This window comes from Gobius niger (assembly GCF_951799975.1).
Source record: "Gobius niger genome assembly, chromosome: 3".
NCBI lineage: Eukaryota > Metazoa > Chordata > Actinopteri > Gobiiformes > Gobiidae > Gobius > Gobius niger.
In genome coordinates, this window is record NC_136854.1 from 41,551,667 (window position 1) to 41,562,953 (window position 11,287).

Here is an 11,287-nt window from a genome sequence, read left to right on the forward strand (position 1 = left end):
AATGTGACCAAAAAATGACAAAAAATTGATTAAAAAGTGACCAAAAAATGACAAAAAAATGACCAAAAAATGACAAAAAAATGTGACCAAAAAATGACAAAAAATTGATTAAAAAAATGACAAAAAGATGACAGAAATGTGACCAAATGTGACCAAAAAATGACTAAAAAAATGACAAAAATGTGACAAAAAAATGACAAAAATGTGATAAAATTGTGATAAGAAATTGACGAAACAAATGACAAAAATGTGACAAAAAATGACAAAAAAAATGACAAAAAAATTGACCAAAATTTGACCAAAATTTGACCAAAAAAATGACAAAAATGTGACAAAAAATGACAAAAAATGACAAAGATTTGATGAAAAAATTACGAAAAAATGACAAAAATGTGACAAAAAAAGACAAAAATTTGATTAAAAAATGACCCAAAAAATGAAAAAAATGTGACCAAATGTGACCAAAAAATTACAAAAATGTGATAAAAAATTGATGAAAAAAATTTAAACAAATTTGACCAAAAATTACAAAAAAATTACAAAAAAGCTACAAAAATTAGTTGAACACCCAACAAAAAAACTATGGAAACAAAAAATCTCATGACGTGAGGAAAAAGATCCTCTCGGTTCAGGCGGGAGTTAAGAGGTTAAAATGTGTGAAAAGAAAAGGTAGGCAAAAGGCACTTATGATCTTCCAAGCACCACCAGGAATAGACCAGGCTCAAACAGGGAATAAACCGGGTTGAAAACAGAGATGTATTGGATTCAGTTACCGGTATGTCTAGATTGTGTTTCCAACAGTAATAATAATAATAAACAATGTACAACAATACAATACAAACGTGTTTAACCTCTTAACCCCCACCTGAACAAAGCACATTTTCTCCAGTTTGGCTTCACCCAAATCTAAAAGCTTCTTGGGGAAGAAAAGCAGCCAAAGTACGAGGTTAAAACATTTAAAAGGCAGCTTAAATGTACTATTGTTGAAAAATATCAAGCTCAGGAAGAAGAATGAAGAATGTAATGTCTTGTACTAAACTGCCAGCCTTCAGATTGCCTCTGTTAATCCCATCGTTGTGTTCCCCGTTCCAGCTGTGAGCCGGTTTTCCAGCGCACATCGGTCCAGGTCCTGACGCAGTTCCGGGCCTTGGACTCTCGGGGCGAAACCAAGCACTTCCTGACCTCCTCCGATTGGTTCGTCGACGTCACAGAGCTCGTGCGCGATTGGCTGAGAATCGAAGACCCTCGCGTGGCGTCGCTGGGCAAACTGAACACCGTGATCGGACGGCAACCCGGGAAAACGAAGTTATACGTAAGAAACTGTCGTGTCGAGAGGGTTATAGGGCTAACCAAGCATCTTGCATTACTCTGATATTATTCAACTAAGTTAGAGTCCAGACACTGAGGTTTAATAAGCTCGTTGACTGTGTGAACACTCGCGCTAGCCCGGGGGAGTTTCCCCAAACTTTCCCCAAACCAAGTGCTTCACTCAAGCTTCATCACCCACGTTACAAACACATCCATACAGCTGTCCTTACCATAATGTCGCTAGTCAGGCCCTTTGCAGCGATGAAGACTGGGATACACGCTGTCCATCTGCCGCGGACCGTGCTCCTCCATGCAATAATACGAGCAAAAGTCAGAAACACGATGCACGAGTGTCCTTGTGCTTCGGTTTGGTCAAATCTGTCAGTCTGTCCAACAATAAGCCTCCTGTTTTCGTAGGGATATTTCAGGATTTTTGACATAAGGCCTCATTTCCTAGTTATCCAGAGTGTTGCTGATTTCTGGAGATATGCTTTTGTAATTCAAGCAGTTCTTATGTTTGAAGAGTTTCGTGGCGCTAGGCTAATGCAAGGCTAGTGCATGTCTATGGTATCAGCTAGCCTGCATTAAAAACAGTCTGACCCGCTCCACAGAGCACCTGAGGCAAATCACTTATAACACCAGACTAACCATATAAATGTCTTAAAATACCTTATATTTGAGCAGCTTCAGCTTCGTGGTTGTATAAGCTACGCAGCGGCGGAGTGATCTGCTAGAAAATAGTCCCTCAAAATGCGATCATTCATGTGATGCAAGGTCGGCTATATTCCAAAAATTATTCTATCGACACAGACGTTTATGTGGTTAGTCTGGTGTTATAAGTGATTTGCCTCAGGTGCTCTGTGGAGCGGGTCACACTGTTTTTAATGCAGGCTAGAAATGCGCTAGCCTAACGCCACTCGACTCTTCAAATATAAGAACTGCATGAATTACAAAAAAAAATATCTCCAGAAATCAGCAACACTCTGGATAACAAGGAAATGAGGCCTTATGTCAAAAATCCAAGTCAATGCACAGTCAATGATAATTCACGCAAAGTGGAGGCGACAAAACAACCACTTTTCAAAAGTGGAGCGGACATGTCCTTCTCACAATGGATAGTTCTGACTCCCCTTTATGTATAATTCCTTGCCTGATTTATTGAGCTTTGAACTGCTAAAGACAAGGCGAAATTTTTATTTTTACAAGAAATAAAAAACTAATGATCAATAATTGATGTTCATTAAAGCAGTACTAAGTAACTCTTCCCCCTAGAGGCCAAATGCGCAACTGCAGGTGTAGTAGCAAGTAACGATTTTTTAACTTATTAATTGTCTTGGAGAGTAAATACTACGCTGACAGGAAAGGCGAAGGGGGAGAGGGTTACTGTGCATCCAATTATACAATGGAAATATTTTTTTTCACTCAAACTTGGCTGTAAATACTGTTTAAAGTGACGTTAGCCCGCAGTTAGCTTTGCCCGTTAGCATGTTAGCTTCTTCTTCGTGATTACATTAGTGTGTATTGCTTTCTCCGCACGGGTGTCAGTCAAGTTGCAAACATGGTTTTCTGGCCAGAGACACCAGGGGGAGATGAAAGACCCTCCAATCATCCCATAAACACTTGTATTACCCCCACAGGGACTACGAAAAGGATTTATTAAGGTAAATAAGTTACTTAGTACTGCTTTAAAGGGGCTGGATGCAAGTTCGCCATTTTATGCTCACTACTGCCACCTCAGGCCATATGTATAACTGCACTCGAAGTGACACCTTTTTGAGTGACCGTACAGGATTTTAGAGGCAGTTGTGGTGAACAGGTCTGAGCTCATTCTACACATTAGGACATGGCTGGAACATGTAGGGGGAGGAAAATACTTAATTTTAACATTTTTAAACTCCCTATAGTCCCTTTAACATGCACTGTCCCTACCAAATAAACCAATAAATAAATACATCCACAGCAAGTTTCGAATTGCTATCTATAAATTCATTCTTTATTTAGTACAGACACTGATAAAGGTCCATATATAGGTCCAAATAAACGGCAAAATGAGTCAATTAGTCCATAGATTATCCAAACAGTCTCTCTAAAGGTGTCAGTTTCCCCCGTTCACCTGCAGCGTCTGGCCTTCAGCCGATGTTGACCCTGTGACTCGTCTCCAGGTGGTGTCGGCTCAGTGGGACGGGACTCTGGGCGGCTGTGACCTCGCGGTGACGTCGGACCCCGTCGCCCCCGGTGACCTCTCGGTGCAGGTGGTGAGTGGACTCGGGATGACGCTCAGCTCCAGCCAAACGCACCCGGACATCATCACATCCACAGTGACGGCCTACAACATCCTGTACAACTACCACCAGGTAAAAGTCAGGGATTAGGACAGTGGTGTAGTCTTCAATTTTCTAGTGGGTATACTGTATTTTTTAGCAGGCGTGGGGGATATATGCGCTGAAAAAAAATAGCCCGTCACATACTATTACTAATATTGTTTATTGTTTTATTGTTTATCGAAAGGATCCCCATTAGCGCAGTCATGCTGTCGCTATTCTTCCTGGGGTCCCACTAAATCCATTCACAAAAAGTAAAAACAGTATTTAAATCCATACAAAAATGTGTATCAGTACATTTGCATATCCTACTAAAATCCTATAAAAGCTGTACATAAAAGTAGCACATATTTGCATTCAGAAAGGAATATCACATGACACGTTCATTCGCCAAATTCAAAACATATTTGTTTGTAAGAGTTTTCTCAGTAACAATTTAAATCTCTTCTTGTCCTCCACTAGCGTTAGACTATCTGGAAGTCCATTCCATGCCTGCAGAGCTCTGTATGTGAAGGTCCTCGTGATGCTATTCCATCTTACTGTTGGCGAGAGAAATTTTCTGGCCGTTGCACGTCTGGTTTTATATTTGTGTTTCTCGTGGCTGAACAGGAGATTTTCATAAGTGATCTTTGGACATCTTGTTGACATAATACTTTTTACTGAGGATAACAGAGAGTACAAGAGTCTGTTTTTCACTGACAACCATTTTAGTTTACTCAGCATTTCTTTTGTGCTTGTCATGTAGTCACAGCCGAGCACCATTCGAGCTGCTCGGTTCTGTACTACTTGTAAGGTTGTTATTCCTTCAGATGTTATACGTAAGAAACGTATTAAATACGTATTAAATGTATCAGAGAATTAAATAGATTTTAAACCAAACTGTGAATATAAATGTTATTGAACAGGAGCACGCGTGGCTCGGTCAGCGCTGTGGGCGGGCGTGGCTCGGTCAGCGCTGTGGGCGGGCGTGGCTCGGTCAGCGCTGTGGGCGGGCGTGGCTCGGTCAGGGGGGCGGGGCACATCCACTTTTCAGTCTCTGTCAAGGGACATCTTCAGTGTCTGAGAGTAAAACGCACACTTGGAACAGTCTACGCGGTCTTTCCCGTGGACTTCAGCGCTTTGTGATACAGATTGTTTCCCGCCTGCACCTGTCACTGCCTTTGCCCAAAGCCGCTCTCACGCGCTGCTGCAGGGGAGGGGGAGAAGCGTTCGGCATTGTGGACTCCCAGAGCGGGGATGAACAGGGAAAGTGTCTATGAGCTGAGACGTACGCGACTCCTCCAGCGCCGTGAGGACGGTTAATAAGCCTCTGTTATTATCAGCTATTCTCAGGCCGGGTTTTATTTTGTGCTCATGTGCACCGGAGCGCAGCTGAGAGGGAACAGTCGGTCTGTCGGCAGGGACAGAGAAAAAGACAGAGAGAGAGGGATGAGTCTGTGATCTCTCGTTTTCAGGGGAGGAAATAGTTTGTGGTGGAGTTTGTGCTGGTCTCCAAACGGACAGAAAACGCAAAAATAACACTGCGCAAATAAGTGATACGCAGGGCTGGACTGGCAGAAAAAATCGGCCCGGGACTTTTGGGTCAAGACCGGCCCTCCAAAAAAAAAAAACAGTCATATTCAATGCAATTGTCGAGGTGATGAGCAAAACAATAAAACCTTGGCTTGAACTAAAACAGTATAAGCTACAAATCGAGGACAATAATAGAATTCAAGCTAACGCCTCATAACACTCAACACTTTAATCTTGTCATTTATAACTTGACGGAACTTTTGTAAAATTACTTAACAATCTTAAAATGTGTGTTCCGTTAATGAAGTTCCACTCGCGACTGCAACACAAATAAACTTCTCAAAACCAACCAAATGATCCCACTGTAGATGAAGATGAAATGGTAAAACTCACCACAGAGTTCAGGAGGTGTGGAGTGAGAATAGAAGTCCCAAAAAGGCCAAACATTGTAAATCCTTTCAATGGAAACTAGAAGATTTACAAACTGCACTGACGACGAGGGGCAAGACGGAGTCACCTGACAACTCCCAGCATGCACTTCTTTGCAAACATTTGTCTAAAATGTATAAGAAATAGAGGTCTAAGGTTCTGGGTCCTGGAGGGAGTTACAATAAACTATTTCCTCTTATATTCGCAATGTGAGGGGCATGAGTGTTATGTCCCAGAGGCCCATCGCTCATTATACCAGATTATCTGTGAACCATGACTCAAGAAAGCGTGCTACTAGAGGGGTATAAAAAGCGTCACATCCCTCAAGAGGAGGAGTTGTGCAATTGCATAAATGTAATGATAGAGAATCTTTTGGCTTTTCCCGTTAATTGTGGGCCGGTGCAAGGTATTATGGGCCTTATTTCGGTGTGATTGGCCCATCCGGCCCGAAAGTACGTCGGCCCACCGGGAAAACTCCCGAATCTCCCGATGGCCAGTCCAGCCCTGGTGATACGTATCTTTTCCTACTTTGTAGTGGTTATACGGTAACTCTGCAGGCCTTCTAGTGGTTATACGGCGTATACCTGCGTATCACGTAGACTACACCACTGGTTTAGGAGCAGTCTGACCCAGGAAGGATTGGACTGTAGGAAATCTTCACATCGGCAGCGTAGAGAGCTGGTTTCAACAGCTGAACAAAGATGAACGGTCTAAGAGTAGAAGTTGTTTCTTAGTCTGGATCTGTCGGACCCTCCAAAGACTACAGTATTTTTTCCTGAAGACTTACACGCCTATTGGCCAGCCCTGGTGCCTCACTAGAATTCCTCATAGGCCACCCTAGGGGCACCACTGTGAAAAATTGATTTATTTATTTCCTTATTGAGAAAACAGCGAAAGAGGAAGGACCGTGGCGTTTGGAGATCACTTTCGGAGTGCGCATAGGGCCTATTTGCTTTTATGATAGCCTGCATTCGCTGTGGCAAATGATTCCCAAAGAATCTGGACTCTGTGGCGGCCAATCCATCTCATGCTCCCCGATCCACTCTCTCACAATGTGAGCCCGATGAATCCTGGCATTGTCATCTTTGTTAGAGAATTACTTTGTCATATTTATTGCTCTGTGTTATTGGCTTTATGTTTGGTGCAGCCCTGTGAGGCGACTTCTGTTGTGATATTGGGCTATACAAAACCATTAAACTTGAAACTTGAATTAACAATGGTGTTCGAAAGGATTGATGAAGAATAGGCAGCAGTCTGGATGTCTTATACAGGAGAAGTTTATTTACCATCGGTGCAGGACCCGGAGACATGAATTCGAGACTTTGCTCTAGTCCTACCATTCAAGTCTGTCCATGCTTCCACAGAAAAGGGATAAATACCCTCTCAGAGCGTCAGACTGATACACAAGCAAAACATTCAGTGGCTGAGAGTCTGAGCACCACAGTCAAGGCTATGACAGAGATAGTACGACTTTACAGCTTGACCCAGTATTGATGAATAGTGATTTAAAGCAGTACTAAGTAACTTGTTTACCTTAATAAATCCGTTCCGTAGTCCCTGTGGGGGTGATACAAGTGTTTATGGGATGATTGGAGGGTCTTTCATCTCCCCCTGGTGTCTCTGGCCAGAAAACCATGTTTGCAACTTGACTGCCCCCGGTGCGGAGAAAGCAATACACACTAATGGAATCACGCAGAAGAAGCTAACAGGCTAACGGGCAAAGCTAACTGCGGGCTAACGTCACTTTAAACAGTATTTACAGCCAAGTTTGAGTGAAAAAAAATATTTCCATTGTATAATTGGATGCACAGTAACCCTCTCTCCCTTCGCCTTTGCTGTCAGCGTAGTATTTACTCTCCAAGACAAAAAATCGGAACTTGCTACTACACCTGCAGTTGCGCTTATGGCCTCTAGGGGGAAGAGTTACTTAGTACTGCTTTAAAGTTATCCTCTAACAATCTTGGAATATGCCCGACTGCCAGTGCTATCAGGGAATAGGAAATCCATTGATGGAATAACCTGGGCATTAAAGGGATGTTTCAGGATGTTTGACATAGGGCCTCATTTCCTAGTTATCCAGAGTGTTGCTGATTTCTGGAGATATTTTTTTTTTTGTAATTCATGCAGTTCTTTTATTTGAAGAGTTTTGTGGCGCTAGGCTAGTACAAGGCTAGCACATTTCTATGGTATCAGCTAGCCTGCAGCTAGAGCAGCTGAGGCAAATCACTTATAACACCAGACTAACCATATAAATGTCTGTATCCATAGAATAATTTTTGGAATATAACTGACCTTGCATCACATGAATGATCGCATTTTGAGGGACTATTTTCAAGCAGATCACTCCGCCGCCGTGTAGCTTATACAACCACGAAGCTGATGCTGCTCAAATATGAGGTATTTCAAATGCAAAATGGTTAAAATTACTCTATGGACACAGACATTTATATGGTTAGTCTGGTGTTATAAGTGATTTGCCTCAGGTGCTCTGTGGAGCGGGTCAGGCTGTTTTTAATGCAGGCTAGCTGATACCATAGAAATGCACTAGCCTTGCACTAGCCTAGCGCCACGAAACTCTTCAAATATAAGAACTGCTTGAATTACAAAAAAATATATCTCCAGAAATCAGCAACACTCTGGATAACTAGGAAATGAGGCCCTATGTCAAACATCCTGAAATATCCCTTTAAAGAAGTTCAGGTCGTCAAAGCTGATCTCATTCTTTGGGCACATAGAACCAGATCATAACAGTCCAATCCACCTGGTGACCTTTTTATGGAATAGGCAGTGTAATAACAGGCCCTGGTTGTGTAACTAACCCTCCGTCTCCCTCACAGGAGGCCTCCATCAGCGTCTGGCTGCAGTTCAGCGACGACACGGCCTCCCTGCTCTCCTGCTACAGCGACGTGCCCTCGTTCCTCCGCCTCTCGTCCCTCGCCGACACCGTCCTCGTGGTGTCTCCGGGATCTCGGCAGCGCATCTTCGCCACGGGGGACGGCGGCGGCCCGCTCCTCCGCACAGAGCTGATGGTCGCGACGTGCCACGACCGACCGCTGACCTCCAACCTGCTCACCGAGGACGACGACGACCACGACGACGACGACAACCCGGGAGGTCTGCGGAGACTGGCGCGAGGATCCGGCTGGATTCGCGTCAACTTGGACATGGACTACCTCTCGCCCACTCTGAACCCGGACGACTTCGAGTTCGAGTTCAGCGACAATTTGGCGGAAGTCGACGGCGACGTTTACGCGGCGAATCTGGAGGAAGAAAAGGAAGAGTTCGCGAGAAAAACCAAACCGTCCGGCAACCACGGGGATGTGCTCCGAAGTCTTAATTTAGAGAGAGCGGTGCTGATGCCCAACCACGGCGAGGGCTCGGTCTTCTTCGCGCCGAGTCAAGAGAAGGAGCGACGGGAGGAGGACGCGGACGGAGAATTCGATTTGGAGGTCGGACTGGGCGCCGTGCTGTCGCTAGTCTGCCTGTTCGTGATCTTGTTTTTGGCGAACTGCCTGCCGTGTGCGTTGAGGGACGGAGGGAAAGCAAAGGAGTTCGATGCGGAGGAATGCGACGAGATGCACGGAGAGACGGCGGAGGAGGAAGGCGACGCGCAGATGAACGAAGATGTCTGCGAGGAAAATGAGAAAAACGATGCCACGAGTGGAGCTAAAGTTGAGCCGGAACATGGGACGATAGTGGAATTAGAAAAAGAGGTGGAGATTATTTGTTGATCCATACAGTGAATGGAACAATAGGTCCGTCCCATAGACTGTATATATAAATGGACAGCTTCTGCTCACTCCTCCCCGTTTACCATAATGACTACGGTCCATGGATCTACGGTCGTGGGGGAAATCATGGCGGATTTACGTTTTTATACCATATCAGAGCGCCATTGGGCGGCGAGGAACAGTGGGCGCTGTTCCTCGCCGCCCCGAGCACAAAACTACACATTTATGATGCTGTGACAGCGGTTACAGCACAAGATGAACCAGGCAGACAAAATGACACCTCCTTCACCTCCGCTCCCCCTCCCTCCAGTGTATAAAACACCTGTACAAAAGAAAGTTATGATTTTGCTAAACTTAAAACGTTTTATTTTATTTGCTAAGTTTGTCACCACTCAATGCTGTATACGGGTGTGAAATGTGCATATAATTACATTCTTTGAACAATTTGAAAACACAGGAGAGACCGTGAGAGCTAGAAACAAACAAAAAATGTCAATGTTTGAACTGGAAAAATTAGGTACCGCAGCTTTAACACTCCAATATCAGTGTATGTGTTTCCAATAAATACTTATACTTGCAATTATTTTCATGTTTTGATACCCTTGTGTGGGCCATCGTTTTGGACTGGGGTTTGGGAACCACTGGTATAATCAATTAAAATGTGGATTTGTATTGATTTTTCTGTATAGACCTGTTTAAATAAAAGTGGAGGGAAAACGTATGCTGCCGTGACAACCAGTTGTTCAGTTTTGTAAGAGATTAGAGAATACATTTGCTAAGGTTTTTTTTATTTTATTATTATTATTCAAATACAAACAAAAAAAAGTACAAATTTGCTGAGGTACAAAGAAAAAAAACTTGCCTCTTTTTGCCTCGTCTCGGCACTTCCGTTTTGTTGACACTTCCGGTCGAGCGCGAAGCCCGTTCATTTTCGCCACTAAAATCTTATGTTTAGTCGATTGATTTGTGTAAAATGTCCAACGTTCATTTGCACAAACATGTCAACGCTAAACCGTGTCCCTGCGTGGCCTAAAAACGGCTTTGTTTTCGTGTAGTGACCGATTTTATCCTGACTTCTCCAGTCCCACGTTAACAGACAGGAGAAAAGGGGCGGGCGCACGAACTTCCGGAATAAGGTGAATAAGTGAACAAAGCGCGCCCTCGGGTGGCGGCATACTGCAAACACAGCACTGTAGCCGTGTTGTAACTGTTCGATTGAAAAAGAAAATGATTTCGTTTCTTGCGGAAATCGTACGTCCTCGTAGTCACGCTTTCAATCAGGATAAATAACAATCTAAACGCCATCGCTGGTATTAATGATAAATACTCACGTCACGTAAGGATAGTCTCCATGAGCAGAGTGGCGCAGCGGAAGCGTGCTGGGCCCATAACCCAGAGGTCGATGGATCGAAACCATCCTCTGCTATGTGTTTTCCCGAGTTTAGAAATAAGTCTTCATTCTAAAATCTTTAATTAAAGCGTTGGTTGTTAAAATTAAACGCAAAAATCTATACAAATTCTAACAAAAGCGAGTTTACAAATGGAATCGACTTTATGCTCTATACCAGTGGTTCTCAACCTTTTAGACCCCCATTATAACAGTTAACTGGGCTCGTGACCCCAGTCCGGGTCACACCGTGGGAGACGGGGACATGAGCCTGTATAATTCTTTAACCTCTTAAGTCCCACCTGAACGGATCCCATTTTCTCCAGTTTGGCTTTACCCTAATCAAAAAGCTTCTTGGGGGGAAAAAAAGCACCAAAACAGCCACAAAAATTAGAAGAAAACGCAACAAAAATGTGACAAAAATTCAACAAAAATGTGACAAAAATTCAACAAAAATGTGACAAAAATGTGACAAAAATTCAACAAAAATTCAACAAAAATTCAACAAAAATGTGACAAAAAATCAACAAAAATGTGACAAAAATGTGACAAAAATGTGACAAAAATTCAACAAAAATTCAACAAAAATGTGACAAAAA

General features: G+C 43.4%; 1 protein-coding gene across 1 annotated transcript in view; it reads left to right on the forward strand.

The window, feature by feature from the left end:
- The window catches only part of tmem132a (transmembrane protein 132A), a gene marked incomplete at its 3' end in the record, with an annotated part of 31,383 nt that extends 22,082 nt beyond the window's left edge, over nt 1–9,301 (forward strand). The window contains exons 12-14 of the mRNA XM_079553725.1: nt 1,093–1,312; nt 3,471–3,662; nt 8,408–9,301. Coding sequence (XP_079409851.1) covers nt 1,093–1,312; nt 3,471–3,662; nt 8,408–9,301 — 1,306 coding nt within the window. The remainder of the gene's footprint in view (nt 1–1,092; nt 1,313–3,470; nt 3,663–8,407) is intronic.
- Nucleotides 9,302–11,287: the final 1,986 nt, after the last annotated feature.